Source organism: Leptosomus discolor, chromosome 1, assembly GCF_034619465.1.
Source record: "Leptosomus discolor isolate bLepDis1 chromosome 1, bLepDis1.hap2, whole genome shotgun sequence".
NCBI lineage: Eukaryota > Metazoa > Chordata > Aves > Leptosomiformes > Leptosomidae > Leptosomus > Leptosomus discolor.
The window spans coordinates 60,040,039-60,056,913 of NC_141391.1; the positions used below are offsets into that span (position 1 = coordinate 60,040,039).

At 37.8% G+C, this 16,875-nt stretch overlaps 1 protein-coding gene across 1 annotated transcript in view; it reads left to right on the forward strand.

Annotated features, from left to right (window-relative positions):
* The window catches only part of CLYBL (citramalyl-CoA lyase), a 179,475-nt gene that overhangs the window by 149,829 nt on the left and 12,771 nt on the right, over positions 1–16,875 (forward strand). The window contains exons 3-7 of the mRNA XM_086482056.1: positions 1,912–2,100; positions 5,639–5,740; positions 7,507–7,600; positions 9,024–9,191; positions 14,305–14,429. Of these exons, the coding sequence (XP_086338182.1) occupies positions 1,912–2,100; positions 5,639–5,740; positions 7,507–7,600; positions 9,024–9,191; positions 14,305–14,429 (678 nt within the window). The remainder of the gene's footprint in view (positions 1–1,911; positions 2,101–5,638; positions 5,741–7,506; positions 7,601–9,023; positions 9,192–14,304; positions 14,430–16,875) is intronic.

The following is a 16,875-nucleotide window of genomic DNA, read 5'->3' on the forward strand; positions in this document are numbered from 1 at the left end:
GTGGGTAATTTGGGGAGATCGTTCTTTTGCAAATTGGATCAGTGTGAGCTGAAACAGTGATAATCTGACTTTAATTAAAAGCATAAATTGGTTTGGAGCTTGTTTTTAAGCTACTCTTCTGCATCATATCCAGAAACTTTCAGCCCAGCCCTAGAAACCCATTATGCTTGGTCAGAGAAGGAAAACGTAGGGGATTTGTATTACCCGGTATTGGCATCATACAGTTCAGTTTACCTAATTCAGAAGAACCATTTCAGACGGCTGTGCGCCGGAGCTGTCTTCCAGCTGGACGTGTTTGTAGTAAACTGCATGCATCTTTGTGTGGCTTTCCTAATGGCCCCAGTCAGAGTCCATTCACAGCAGTTCGAACGTTTTGGGTTGTATTTTCCGGAGATTACCTCTGAACATGCCCCTTGATCGCAGCACAGGGATGCATACATGTGCGCCTTGTTCCCGTCTGTCCGATTAACAGGCATATGCTCCCAGCCTTTGGAGAAGCACGGCTAGTAGCCCCAAGCCGAAGGCTGTTTGCTTCAGATTTCATTAACTTTCTGCTTCATTATTCCTTCCTTTTAACCAGTTAGAGCCATCACTTACTTTTCTCTAAACTTACCCTAATTATTGGGGGTCCCAGCCCTGTAAATCATTACACTGCAGAGCTGTCTTAAACTGGCCTGGGAGACCCTGTTCTGATCGGACCTGACAACTGTAAGCTACTGTTCCCTCACACTGTTTTAACTCAGACCACATTGGGAAACTGCCTCTGCCCCTCTCACCAGCAGAGATTTGCATCCGTCTGGTTTAAATCTAATGTCATGTGCTGTCTTGCTGATTGGTATTAGCCTGGATATTAACTTTGATGATTTTTTTTTTTTTTTCCCCTTGAGTTTGCCTGTTTTCTTGAAAAGCATCTCTTTTCAGCAACTGCATATTGTTAAAGTCATTCCTGAACCTTCGTGAGTCAGGAACTTTAAAGTTTTATTAGCCTCATAAAAACTCTTCACAAATGAAATTACTTTTGATAAGTGTGCATTTTGACAATGCAAATTTGTTAGGGGCTGTTGGCAAGTGGAAGGAATTTGGGGTTGAAACTGCAGTTGACAGGAAGCAAGGAGCCCAGTGCCCTCCTTCCCCCACCCCCCACCCCCCTACTTCTTCTCCAGGCCGAGAAATGCATTTCATTTCAGAAAAGTATCTTCATGCAAATCAACTATTAAACAGATTTGTAAATTTACGTTCACAAAAACAGCGAACAGCCACAGGAAGCACGTGTCTTTGGAGATTTTTATTTTGCGCCAGCAGGAGAATAGTTTTTTAAGTGGTCCAAGAAAAATTTCCAAGTTATTTTGGCGTTGTTTCCACATGCGAGTTGTGAACTCTACCACGGGCTTTAAAACATTTTGGATACATGGAGAAAAGGAAGTTTTATATAGCAAAACCAAAGAAGTGTATGTACATCCGTGTTTGCTGACATCCAGGCAGTATAGAGATAAATTACAAAAATGAATTGGTTTATGCAAATTTAATAACATGCCATTTTTGTGAGCACAGATGGTTAGTGCAACACATTGTGGTTAATGTAAAGATTCGTGTTTGTTAAACGTATTCAGCACTAGTGGACACTAAAGTCTTGTTTCTGCAAGTGATGGTGTAGAAATACTTAGACATAAAACCCAAGCATTTTATTTACCAGATATAAAGAAAGGAGGAAGGTACAATTGCGAGGTGCTGGTGATGACCGTTTCAATAAAAGTCCAAGAGTTACAGACATTTTGGGGACTCCAATATACTGGCTGTCTCGCTTTTTCCCCATGTCCTTTCAACAAGTTTTCTGCTCAGTGCCCTTTTCTGTCAATAGAAAATATGCTTTCTTTTTCTTTTCTTGTGCCTCTAAACTCATATACACTGTAGAGAGAAGCAAGGCTGACCATTGTGAAAACGCTTGAAGAGTTTGACTTTGGCCATGCCGAAAAGTGTGTTAGGATAAACTCCGTGTCCAGCGGTCTTGCAGAAGAAGATCTAGAGGTGCTTTTGCAGTCAAATACCCTTCCGTCAAGCATGATGCTGCCAAAGGTTGAAAATGTTGAAGAAATAAGATGGGTGAGTACCAACAACACAGTAGCTTTTGACTGAAGCTGTTGGGCCAAGTTCACACAGCATAGAGATGAATGGCTCTAAGTTATGAGGAAGGCTGCAAATACCATACAATGTTGTTCCCTGGCTAAGATCATTGGGAAATGCATCCATTTAAATGTGTGTGAGATGTGCTGTATAAAAGGCATACGTGGAACACCTTGCATTTATAAAGAAAACCAGGTTTATTTCTCCCATGGTCAATGAAGAACCAATATTGATGTCAGATTATGTTATCAAAAATAGAAGCACAAGTATCTGACTCTTCTCTAACTATCCTAACAAGCAAAATGACTGTCTCTGTCCGTGAGCCTTAGTTAACACGCATTGTAAGCAGGAGATGGGGAAACCATATTAGCGACATATGAAAAAATGGGTTGGGGGGAAGGTCACTCCTTGGGGCAACTGGAGGAACAAACAGGAAGCTTTTAACTAGTGTTTTTAATTAGCACAGATATTATTTCCTGAACAGTTCTCTATTTCTTCCTTTTTAATTGCTGACAGGTGTGTTTGTGTTTCACGACTGACTTTTCAGCCAATAAAAACATGAAATGTAAATGTTGGCGTGTCAAATTACTTAAGAAAACTTTGAAATAGGCCTAATTATGCTATAATTGTTTAAATTGTCAAGAAAGGGGGACGTTTGTTTAGATATACCATTATTGCTATAACATGCCAGTAAAGGAATAATGCTGAAGTATTCGCTTCTGTATTTTTGCAAACCACTAGCCAAGCAACTAGCATGCGTGCAAGCTGTGATGAAAGGCAGGCAGATGTATTAGGATCTATTTTAATCTCAGCGTCTAACCTTGATCAAACCATTGAGATCAAGCATGAGCATACAACTGAGCAAATACACTGCGTACGTGACGAACCTCGTCCATTCTGTGGCACTGCCCCTTCGGCCTCCGCCACTCACAATGGAAAGTACACCGTCCCCTTCCACGAAAATTTAATTAAATTAACCAGAGTATACCTCTCAGGGTTTACAGCCGTGTAAGTACTAGATGTTACTTGTCAGTAATGAATATTCATGCTTCCAAAATGGCAGGGCCCTTGCTGCCACCACGCAGGTTTTGCGAGGAGGTGGGAAGCAGGAGTTCTTTGTCCCCTCATCCCCTTCCACCTTCCCTCTCACTAACTTTGATTTCCGTCATGGAAAACAAGCCAGCCCCGACAACTTCTGCTTCATGGTCTGCCTTTTGCTTCCTTCTCACTTTGCCCAGCCTTTGCACACAAAGAGTGCACTCTGCTTAACACCACTGCCTTCTTTTCCCAGTCCTCCCAAAATTCACTCTGGCATGATTTTTCAGCCTCCCAGAAGCTGTTTATTTCCCCCTCACATACCGCCCCCCCCCCTTCATTTTTATTTATGCGCAGCAGAAAACCTGGAGGCTGATGCACAACTAAAAGATGGGCTTACTTGTTTTCTTTTGTGTGAGAATCTCTTGCTTTCCTTTTGTCCCTAGTGTGGGTACTTGTTTGACTGGCATGGCTTATTGGACTATAACAAGCGTAACTCTCCCTTCTTTGTGGCGGGACAATTCTCCCACAAATCCCGACCAGTGTGCATTCTTCCCGACACACTATTGGGTGTGCACTGGAATTGAAAGAATTGCTGAGGCCTTGCTACTTCATCCCCTCCCCAAGCTTTGTGGGTTTTTTTTTCCTCCGCCTTCTTTTTTTTTTTTCCCCCTTTCTGCCTGAAATGAACACTTTACCAGGCCGGAAACATTTAATCGTCTCCTTTTGAAAAAAAAAAAAAAAAATTAATTGAAACTTCTCCACTTGTTACCTTTTGTATTGGTGCTTATTGCAATTTTTTTAAAGGAGAGAGGAAGGAAGATAATATTTAATTAAATGTGGGGTTTTTTTTTCATTTACCTTCCAAACAAGAGATAGCAGAAATCCCAGGAGTGTGACTTAAAATATTTTAAAATAAAAGAAGAGCTCTGCTGCTTTAACTTGCACCTGAAATATAACGACACTAGCGCTTTTTACTTTTTTTTTCACTTAAAAAATAAAAATCAGATAGGAGTCTTAAGAATATATACTGATGCCATTGTTACCTCATTTTCTGCATTTGCCTGGATGAAGTTTACTGTTTTCTGTCACTATAGTACCTGCCATACTGTACACTCACACATGTGAATTGCATTGATTTTTTTTTTTTCTCCTTACACATTTTTGGGTGGAATTCTCTTCTCCAAAAAAAAGTTACCAAGAGGGACACAGTGATGATGCAAAGTAGGGATGGGAAGGGCAGAATTCTTCATCGAAGAAAGCTGTGATTTATTTTGGCCTAATTGTAAAGTTACTGCAAATTGCTGGAAAGCTTTTTTTCAAGATCTGGGTGATTAGATTTTCCTTCTTTTGGGGAGGGGCAGTGGGGGGAAGCTAAAAGGGGAAATAACACCTCTAATCCAGCTTCTGGTAAATAGGCTGCCAGCTTTTAAAATGAGTTTCCTTTCTATTAGTCAGAATATTATGCTAAGCCTTAAGCATTAGTTTTTTATGTTGCCATAGCAGCCTTATTCCTGCAGGGTTGTGACCTGCGATGATTACAGTACAAAGCTTATAGGGTCTTGAAACCCCCTTTGAAGATGAAAAGTCTTTGATGGTTTATATTTATGCAAATCTCTTAGATATGATTTACCCAACTGAGACTGAATGGAGAGATGATTAAAATTCCCTTTCCTTTGATATCCATTAATAGTCGAATATTCCTTAAATTTAAAATATATGCATATGTTATTTTTGTCTTTATTTACTAACATATTTTCACCATACCTGCTATATGTTTATCTCTGCGCAAATTACTCGATCTGGACAGACATAATAGATTTACAATATAGGGCTAAGGGTTTTTTCCCCCCTTTTTTTTTTTCCCTCTTGAAAGGGGAAAAATCTGTGCAAGAGCTTTTGTATGTTTCCAGATGATAGATTTTGGAATTTGGGCTACCCCACTGGCAGCTCAGAGCTAGCTGTGAACTGGTCTCATGGAAAAAATTGGCAAGCTTTGGTCTTCAAAGAATTAAACTTCCTTTTTAAGGCCTTCCTAGGTAAGCTAAAAAATTATGAAGAAAAGCCTATTGAACAAAAGGGTAACGGTGCCGTAATGAATAATACGGATGCCACTTAGAAGGCTGGGGAGCACTTCCAGTGATGGCAGTGCTGGACCTGAAACAAAACCGGACCTCAGGTACAGCAGCACTTCATTGTTTTCCAGGGCCCACGGATTTGCATTTCACTAAGCCAGGGTGAGAGGTGCTAAGCCTGGATTTTTTTTTTTTTGCAAACCAGCCTCCAAACTTAGAAATGTATGGGAATGCTGCGGGTTCGAATCACAGGCCTTGTTAAAAGCTGGTTTAATTCTTGTAATTATAAGGTTTTTGGGGTGGGGAGGGGTGTTGTTACAGCCAGGTGAAAATTTAACGTTATATATACATGTAGACTGTTCTCTTTTTTTTTTCTCTCTCTGATAGCTCATACTGTCTAGTTTTAGTTTTCAGACAAATTCTTACATCACCTAAAAGGACGAACACTTGTAGAACCAATGAATTTTATCCCTTTTGTGGAAACTGCAGTGGGCTTGCTCAATTTTAAGGTAAGCAGGTCTTGAAGTGTTCATATTTTGCCATCTCAGTGAACTAGGATAAGCAGAATATTCCCCAGTCTCCCCCTAATTTCATCAAGGAAGAGAGATTAAAAAAATACTAAACGTATTGTTCAATCCTCTAAAACATTTGTACATTGAACTCTCGTGCTTGATTTGTAAAGGCCTTCATAAATTCAAAATATTTCAGTGACAGAACAGTTCCAGATATTCCATGCCAAATAACAAAATCTCTGCATTAGTGTTACCATTTTTAACACACTTAGAGTGGAAACAGGCTTGTCCAAAGATTTGGAATACTCACGGTGTTGCAATACACTTGGCTACTTAGTAGCTATCAAACTCGACTTTTGTATAACATTTAATTAGAAAAAAAGTATTAATCATCATTTCACTATTGCTAAACTGGCATCTTTATAATGGTTTCTACTGATAACATTACAACCAAATTTCATGTTACCGGTTTTTGTGTGTATGATGGGGTGTTTAATGCTAAGATTAGAAGTATAATTACCTTTGAAAATAGGAAATATCTGAAGGATGTGCTCCTTTTTTAGAGTAATTTTAGATCAGATCTTATTTTTAAAGTGTATTTTAATATAAATTACTCCCCAGCCTTTACTATCAAGTCCAGGTTTTTCAGAAAGGCAAGGCAGCATGATAATGAAACAGAAGATCCCGTGCATGCACCAGGAGTGCAGCATTCCCGTCGCAAGCTCTAAGGGAAAAGTTTCAGACCAGCTGAGGACACACGCATCAGAAGTACCTCCAGAAGTACCGGCAGGCCTCACAGGCAGCCTGCTCATTTGATATAGCCATTTATCTTACAACATACGCTAACGTTATCTGGGAACACAATAAAGCAGTAACCAAATAGACACACACCTGTCCAGTGTGCATACACAGAATTAAATCATGTTTTAAACCAGCTGAGATTTTTCATCACCTACAGTCTTTATAGTGGAATTTTTAATACCGCAGTTCCTGATGTTGGCAGGAGAGTTGCCTTTTAAAGCACTCTGTAAAAGAATCATTTCTTGTCCCACCAGCTGCCATAGAACACCCATTAGTAGAGCTGATAATTACATCAGTCTCCACGTACCTTAGCTTAAAAATATTAATATTATCCAAACACGAATATAAAATAGTAACATTTTGGAAATGCACTTCTTCATAGAATAGCTACAGCAACAAAATTTTTCTTGCTTTTAATACTTTTCTGCAGCACTTGTTGCATTTTTAACTTCCTTCACTAGTTTTTCATTATATGTAGCAGAAGGCTTTAAATTGGCAATCTTATAGGGAATCCTTATATCCTATAGGGAATCTACAACTGTTTTAAACCATTCATATTATTTATTTAATAAGAGATTCTGATCTATATTTCTGTTTCGCATGCAGATATATTCCATGTCAAACCAATTAAATGTAATACTTTTTGTTTGCTTTTAAGCAGTATTTGACAAATGTTTTGTTTCATATTGTTACATAAAGATCTGAAGTGGTGATCACAGTAATACCCAATGCATTATGTCAACCAGAAGGCAGGGAATCTGCTACAATGTCCTGTATTTATACAGTCTAGGCATAGAGGTGCTTAGGGAAAGGTTCTCTTATGCTGAGTCATTTTAAAGCACTGCCTAATAGGAGCAATTTTAGCTGAATGATTTTGATAACACTGAGTTGCTGTAATATCCTCTGTAGTCTCTCTGCATCCTGCATTTCTGTAGAAATTAATACTCTCTTCTCACTTGAAGTCTGTCTGTGAAGAAGCACTGAGAACAGGATCCCAGGCTGGCTTTCATTTGGACGCAGTCGTCTTTGGAGGAGAGGATTTCCGTGCCAGCATAGGTTGTTACCTGTGTGTTTACTATAAGTGTTAACGTATAGCATTTTGCATTGGAGAAGCCCTATGTTATTTATGACCACTGCTTTTCTGACAGCAATAATTAAAAGTAATGACAAAGCTTGATTCTGCATTTTACGTTTTCACTTTTCTCCTTAATTTTTTCCAACACAGAATGTATCACTGGCAAATTAAAATGTGGTCCCTGTGTGTTACAGGGCACTGACACTTTCTTGTGCTTCTTGCCATGCAGTATCAAAAATTAATGAAAAAATACCCAAAACCTGTTGAGTCACTGGAATTATTTAAAAATATGATAACCATAAGAAACATGCACGTGCTTTTAAGAACTACATTTAAAGCCCTAAAATTCTGGAGTCTGCTTCATCACTGTTTTACAGATAATTATCAGTTAGGTTTTTGACATCATGCACAAATACTCTCCCGCTACATTTTGCCTTCATAAATTTACTTCAAATGTCCCGTGTCAATACAGACACGTATTCATGTGAAAGCACTATTAGACTTCCTCAAAAATAAAAAGTATTTCACAATTTCTCTTATGAGAGGCTGCTTAGGTTCTTATTAATCTGTTTCAATTTAAAGATAAAAGTGCAGAGCTATCAACATTTAAATTAAAAATAAGTACGTTGATGTAAAAATTATCATTGCTTTACTAAAATATTATGACAAACTGGAAATCTGTGTCTAAATAGTGGCCTTAGGGAAAGGGAACATCATCATTATTATTATTATTATTATTATTATTATTATTATTATTATTATTATTATTATTATTATTTCACACCAGCCTTCACGTGAGCACATTGCTTAGCTGGTGCCTTGTGAGCACACGAAGTCTTGTGAATACTTTTGCTTCTTCTCAGAAGTCATCTAACACCATTTTTTCATCCAAATACTAAAGCTTAAATATTCAGCTGAGGACTTCGGTTGTGACGAGAATCGGAACCAAGGAAAGTGCAATTCTATTCTCAGTGTGAATTTTTTAACCATTTAGTTGTACCCAGTATATCAATTTGTGTAAAGTTTCTCTTGCTGTAATGCTTCTCACTGTATATACAGTAAATAATATAATCAAATAATTGCTTCGTGTTAGTCCCAAGTCAGCAGTCCTTACCAGCCAAAGCTACCACTGACTTCAGGCTTACTGCTTCTGATTTGAACTAAATCAAAATCTGAATTTTTTAAGCTAGTGTTTAAAGAGAGATTTTTTTTTTTTTTTGGCTAAGCAGCTTTTTTTTCCTCAGAAGAGTACCGTTTTTACAATATAGCCTTGCACCCCTCTTTTTTTTTCTAAATTAGTTAAATGAAATCTCAAACTTTCCTTTTTTTAACATAGGAAATATTTAAAATAGAAAGGTTTAAAACGTTCTTGTCAGCTTTTCTTTGTTTACGTTGTTTTTGTAGGTGCAACAAGCAGTAAGGAAACTCAGGATATTCTATATGCCAGACAAAAAATAATAGTCACAGCAAAGGCATTTGGCCTTCAAGCAATAGACCTTGTTTACATCGATTTCCGAGACGAAGATGGGCTTCGCAGGCAATCAAGAGAAGGTGCCTCAATGGGATTCACTGGTACGGCTTTCTGCTGATGGCTCAAAATAACATATAGCTTCTTCAATTTAGACATAGTGCTACATTTACTGTCACTTAGACAAATAACTTGGGTTTTATTTCAGCGCATTTATTGAAAAACTCAGTAACACCAAGCTTTTTTATGTTTATTAGCACCTTTAAAATTGGGGCTGAAAAGTCACAGGCTGCTTTTTAAAACCACATCCCATGAAGCGTGTGACTGTTTTTTGAAGAGAAGTTGGGGCAGAGGCTGTGCAGTGATTTCTCCCAACACAGAGCGCAGCAAAAACAATGCTGTACTCTGCGATGACCACTCCACAATTGCTTCTTAAAATATGTAGTTCCCTTTCTCCTATTATTTTTAAATGGCAGGTGTTAAAAAATACTTCTGAGGTGAAGGAGTTGAGAAGCAAATATCTTATGCTAATTGCTAGGGGAAAGTTATTTTCTTATTATTTTCTTTGATTTGTTTTTCATCTCCTGGCTCTTCTCCCAGTAAGTGCTGGTGACACCTACGGGTATTGGCAGACAGCAAGAGCAGCAGGCTCCTTGCCCCAGAGTCCTGTAATGCAGCCTGTTACCCTGTGATTGGTGTACCAGCTCACTCGGACACCCTGGTGGGACAGCGCAACCACCAAAGATTGGGGTTTTGCAATAGAAATCAGCCATTTGACACATGCGTTAGAGAATTCTAGCATATCGGACGAATATTTTACATTATTTGACCTTCATTCAGGATATACGTACAGTAGTAGTACATCTCTTAGGTTTGTGTTACCAAAGGCATGGGTCCTGGTGATGCCATCTAGCAAACTGCATCTTTACAGTTAGCAGTATGATATCTTGAAGCACCAAGCAAAAACCCAAGCATTCATTTAAGTGATCTCGACATGCCAGTGAAAGAATAGCAATCAATGCTCTTCAGCATAAACTCTGCCTTACTGTCTGTCAAGCTTCAACATTTGCAAAACCCGATCTTGTTTCAGAAGCAAAGTGGCTAGCTCCTCACAGCTATGTTATCCACATCCATGTGGACTTGCACCCTTCATTTGTCTGTGATTGAAGTTGGGAAAACAATAGAGCTCCTGAATGGTTACACATGCTGATGGCTTCCTAATCTCAACCAATATTTCCTAGCTTAAGGAAGGGCTGGATTTTTGAAAAAATGAAGCATCTGAACCTCCTGTTGACAGAATATGGAGCTGCAGATGCCTGCCACCTTTGGGAGCACTCTTTTTGAATGCTTAATTTATATCTAAATACTTAACTGCCAATTTAGGGAATTTAGAAAGGCTCAGCATAAACGTTGATGGTGGTTTGGACTCCACTGGTAGAAGTTGTCTGACATCAGGATAAGGTCCAGATAGGAAACATAAAAAAGGTAATATGCAGCAATTTAGTGAACTTCTAACTTGGCCATAGAGGTGTCTTGCCTTTTGTTACGAGGAGTAAAGATCTGTAAAAGACACGGGCTTGATTAAGGTGAACTCACAGCTTCTGCTCTTTGCCTCCTGCCTTTCCACAACTATCATCAACACATTTCCAAAATCCAGCAAACAGCCTGACAGCCAGTCCAACCATAATTAGAGACAGGGCAATACTGACTTTTCTGATGTGGTGGCCCCCACCCAAAAAAAAACAAACCAAAACAAAACAAAAAAACCCAAAAGTTTTTTAAAAAAATCTGCTTAAGTCAAAACAAAACAATGTTTTTCATATTTTCAGTAAAAAAGAAAAAATATTTGAGGTCAATACAAAATGTTTCACTTGTTAATGTTTCACTTGTTCTTTTGTTTCTTTTGCTTTCAGTTTATCTAATGTTTTTATAATCTTTCTTGCTTCTTTTGATTAAAATAACATTTTTATTTCAAAACTGAAAGCAAAAACATTTTGTTCCAAAACTATATAAATGAAACATTTTAACATTTTCAATTTAATATTTGTCACGGAAAATTACAAATGGGTTTTAGCTTAGTCCATGACCTTATATAAAGCAGAAGTTTGCAGATCATATTTGCCACTGACAGTCCTCTGATAACGTGAGAGTAAACTACTGAAGTGTCACCTTATTAACAAGTTCAAAACATGCAAAGCTTGTTATTTTTAAATATTTAAGATCCCTTCTTGCTACTTTTTCACAAAGAATCAAAATCATTGAAATCAACAGGACTAAAACAAGCTGAGGCTTCCAAATTTCTCTCTTAGCTGGAGAACACACACTTATTTGCGTGCATGGGGCCAAAGTCACCACCCTCAAAACTAATGGAAATCCAAAATATTCAGCAAAGTTGTATGTCCTTAGATTTTCCCACATGCAGATTTAGACAGGTAGAATTGGCCTTAATGTAATCAAATATGTTCACTCAAGATTAAACAAGCGAAATAATGTAACAAAGAATTTACCAGCTATTTAGTCACTATTGTGACCCTCATTGCTTATTGTAGCCGATTTCTTTTCTAGTTGTCTTAAAAGCAACCTGTTTTTCCTTCAGCGAGTGCATTTACATAAAATCAAATGTTTTCAAATGTAATTTAGCCAAATTAATAGATCTTTTATACATCTCTTTTTTTTGTTGTTTTTTTGTTTATCTTTATATTGGGGGGGTATACAAATATCTATATACACACACACACACACACCCCTGGCAAGATGTTCTACAATACCAGAACCTGTGGACTTGAAGTCAGTGTCTTGCCTATAGAAATGGTCATCAGTTTTAGCAGTGTTTGTGTAAAAAATTGCCATAAGCTTCAACAGCTGACTTAGTCGTTATAGAAAGTCCTATGCTATATGCTGAGAAGCCAGATCTAAATATGAAACACTATAGGTTTCCTCTCTTTTTGCAGTCTTTTGTAGGAGGCTAAAATGACACCATCATACAGTTACCTAAAAGACTTGACAGGTATTGATTTAAAGCACGATATATCAAGTGGTATTGTAAAAAGGATTTCATGGTCATAAATTTTAATGTCTTCCAATTTTGCACTCTCTCAGTAACTTGTCAATAACAACAATTCTGTTTAAAATATTTGCTTCATTCCTGCATGGCATTACGTCTGTTATACAGTTATTTGGATACATAATCTGTGACAAAAAGCAACTGAGTGCTATAAATCAACAGTTAGATTATATTCCTTGTAAATTGTTCTGTAGTGGTTTAATGATAAAAAGTATATTTTACTGCTACAGATGTCTTTATCAAAAGCAAATCTTTTTACAGAAATGTTTTACACTTTAAAAAATCATATATACATGTTTTTATTTTTGTTATATAGACTGACTTTAAATATAATTTGAAATATATTCTATATTTTTCCCAGAAATTTAAGGTCCTTAGATTTTGCAGGAATTATTTGTTCACCCTTCAATTTTAGAATTACTAGTTTAGCTAGGGAGAATTTGTTGTATTACAAATAAGGAATATCATAATCTTATTAATGGTGACATTTGATTAAATTGACTAAAAAAACCCTTTGATTAGACCTACTGTAAAGCACATTAGTTAAGAAATGTCTCCATGTAATTTCTTTCAAAAACCATAGTTCTTACTGAGTTTTAAGCTTTTACCTATTTTTAAACTATTTTTTAAATAGTTATGACATTGAAATTTCAAACTGAATATTTGGATACCTGTAAGATCATGAACTAAGGGTTTTTTAATAGGAAATAAAATTGAGCTATTTATAGCTTTTTGGCAAAGAAACATAGCAATGCTAAAAAATTGCTCTTTCTTTGCTCATTAAATTAAGTAGATTGTGCTGCTGCATCCCCAGCTTTTATTTGCACTCCGGGTTATCACTGAGACCCGCTGCAGTCTGATAAAAGTGTTCCCAGTTTTTTTGCAGTGGTAATTTCATTTAAAATAGGTGCATCCCTGCGGTCATGTGTGAGACTTCCTAGACCAAGTGACGAGCTGACTTCTAACGTACGGCTGGCTTAATGTCAGTGAGAACATGGGAGCAGCCTCTGTGCACAGGAAACCTCCTTAGGTCCTGACGCTTCAGACTTCTCCTCGCGTGCAAAAATCTCGCTCCCGCGAGAGGCTGCAGCGTGCGGCAGGACGGCACAGCCGTGGGACCCTCGGTGCGCAGGGGACTGCTCACTTGATGGCAGGTTTGCAGGATCAGGCTCATCCCTCTAACTAGTTTTATGATCTGCACGGAGGAGAGTCATTTATTCTGCGGGAAACTGGGAATTACGGTAGCCTCTCTTTATTAAAACACTTTGAAACCACAGTGCAGAAATCACACCCGTCTGTGAAAATTCCCTTAGAAAAGAACTAATAATGTCAATGTTACACTTTTAAAACTGTCAAACAAATTAGATATGTATTTGGTTTAAGGTAGCTAAATACGATAACAGATTGAAACAGATTATGTGGCTGTCTATTCACATTTGAAAATCTCTAGTAAAAAAAGGCAACGTCTATTTTTGTTTTCTTAACGTCTGTTTATACAAGAAAGGCTAAAAAAAAAGTGCTTCATAAAACCTCAGGGCACCACTGGTCGTTGTTTAATATACTGGTGGATAAATAAATATTGCAACCTACCTGCAACTGCTAACTATTGCAACAACAATTTAAACAACATTGAGCATTTTATGATGCTAAGCCCATACTGAGAATTTAGGGCATGATCCTTAGGTGACTGGTAACTTTTCAGTCCTACAAATCTCATGCAATCTTCTTCAGATCTCATTTTCTGAATGTATTTTGATATAACTTATTTAAGAGTGGCCGGAGCTGTTATTTAAATAGCTAAATTCAGAGATACGTTATACTTAAGTGTTATTGACTGACCCAGACAAACAATTGCATCTGAAACGACTGAGAGAAGATGTATGGATTGAAATGGGGAGGGAGAGGAAAGAATCGTGGGCTCTTTCAAAGATACTGAATGCAAGCATAACTCAAGATATTTTTATTCTTAAAAAAATCTGGCAAAAAGCTATCTGCCTGTTGTCCAGTTTAAAAAATAAAAGAAACCAAGTGAAATAATTAGTTAAAGAGCAAGAAAGTCTGTGAGGCATATGAGAGCCTCAAGTGGTTGGAACATTTTGCTTGAACATCTGTTTGTCGATGCATGATTCTGGTGTTATTAATCTTCCTTGTAGGTAAGCAGGTGATTCACCCCAACCAAATTGCTGTTGTCCAGGAACAGTTCTCTCCGAGCCCTGAAAAAATAAAGTGGGCACAAGAACTGATTTCTGCTTTTGAAGAACATCAGCGATTAGGCAAGGTAAATATTTTGTTAATATGCCATAGTGGAAACCAAATTTCAGTAATATTTAAGATTTAGAAAGACTGGTGATGGCTTTTTGCATTTATCTTATGTGCTGTAACTGAGAGTAGTGCTTGTGAAATCTGTGTCTTGATAGAGTGTATTTTATTATAAATGTGTCACTTCCCAATGGATTTACAATTAGACTGGCTATCTTTTTCTCTCCCCCCCCCATCCCCCCCCCCCCATCCTGTTTTAACTTTAATTCTTTGGTTACATAACCTTTTGAGAACCTGCATATATCTACAGCATCAGTGAATTAAAACTGCTCTTCCATTACGCCACAGAGTCACGGTGCTACTCTGATAGGAAAATATTTGCAATCAAAAGGCAGGTAGCCTGGCAGACGACACAGGCTGCTTGTGCAGACATCATTTACGGAAAGAAATAAACAGGTTAGGAAGTCTTGGTTTTCTAAAAAATCTCTGTGTTGGTAAACCTGTTTCACTTTTAGGGGTTTGATCCTGCAAACATCACTAGTAGCGAGTGAATTTACTTTTGAGCAGAACTGCTTGCAGATTGTGGTTCTTAATCATTAAAAATGGAAATGTTTTATGTGCATTTGTACCAATTGCTGGACCTGAAATTTGGATAGAGGAGAAAGCAAATTAACACTAGAATATGATTGTTCCTAATTTAGTGCATCATTGAGTCTCACGTTTCCTGCTCTGTGGGTTTCTGCTATGTAAATATTGCGGTGGTGATGCACAATCTGTCTCCACTTTGTGCCAGTAATACTTAAATTAGGGGTCGCCTGAAGGAAGATTTTATGCTAGTTGCGGCATTGTCAGTTAATTATCTTAAAGGTTATTTGCTATAATCCAGTTTGCCTCTTTTTGAAAGAAAAAAAAGTTGCATCTAAATATGTTTATCTTCATTGCAGCCAAGCCTGAGCTAGTTAAAAAGTGAAGTCCCGATGTCAGAACGGGGAGTGCAGATGAACAGGAACGGTTCGCGTGTGCTTGTGTGGCATTCAAGTGGGATACAAATTTCTTCAGTAGTGAGGTTCACCTATAAGATTGTGCATAGGGTCTCACTTTCTCCGGTGGTGTATAAAGGGGTTTTGTACATTTCTTTTCTTACTGGTGGGTAAGAATAGGTTGGGGCGTGTGCCTTCCCTGTTCCCCTGCATTTCTGATACTGCAGATGTTGTGCATTAGAAATGCTAAAAAGGTCAAAGCAGAACTTATGCTTTCATCTCAGGGCAAAAGGTATTTGCTATTGCTCTGCCGTTCTCTTTGCTAGGCTATCACATCCCTCCTGTGGTACCTGGGTGTTTCCAATACGTCCGTGACTATAATATTTGGGTGCTGTCCTGAGTAGTTATTTCAGGGTCACTATTAGGATGCTGTATGCCTGTATCTCTTTCTTCTCTTCCCTCAATTTTGAAATGTAGCTGCCTTCATGCAACTGGTTTAGAAATGGAAAATGTATGACTGGTTTTGCCCATTACTCCGATTTACAAAGCTTGGCTCTCTTACAAAAGGCATCGTTATAAATACACTGCTGGTGCAAATGAGTAGGCAGGTAGATGCAGAAAGAAAAAAGTCAAACGATATACTCAGCCGAACATTGTTTATGATTATGATGTGTATAATACTGTTCATTCAGCTGAATTTAGTGTCAGAAACTCATCTAAGGAATACCCCTGTCATATGAACAATCGATGAGGAGACTGGACTAAGTTTAGCTCTCGTCTCAGTATCGCACAATCATGAAGCCAGAAATGTTTAATATTGAAGAATTCTGTATTAGGCAAGCATTAGTCTTTGAATTTCTTTTGAAGCTGTTATTTTACTGACATAATGCTGGTTTCTTGCTTCTATTAGCCATTCAGAGGGGTTTTGTTTGGGTTTGGGGGATTATTTTTTTTTAAATAAATGCTTTTAAAACAGGTTATAACCTTCTATAATCAGCTGCAAGAACAGATTTGCTGAAGGCTTGTGGTTTGGGCTGTTTTTTTTACCAAACAGGTTGCATGCTTCATATATTTGTGCATGTAGCCGTCTATCAACAAAAAAGGACTGGCAGGTTAGTATGTGGACTTCTGGATCATGTATCACTGCTGTATTGCCAGGCTTCATAACAAAATTGGAAAAATAGTTTTCCGTGTAGTGCTGCAAACTTCTTAACCGAGTTTGCAGTTTGGTATTATAAATGTGTCAGTAATAAGAGCTTGGATGGTCTGATTGCTTAATTTTTTTCCAAAGCAAACATATCTCACTGAGGGATCCTATTGCTCTGCGTCCTAGCGACATGCTAAAATGTAAGTAATAACTCTTCCCCTACCACCTCCTGACAAATACTCCACACAGCGGTTTTAGTAATCCTCATGTCCTAATGAAACACCTCTTCTGTTTTCCTTTTCCTTTTATTATATTAAAGTGTTCATGTCAGTAAGACT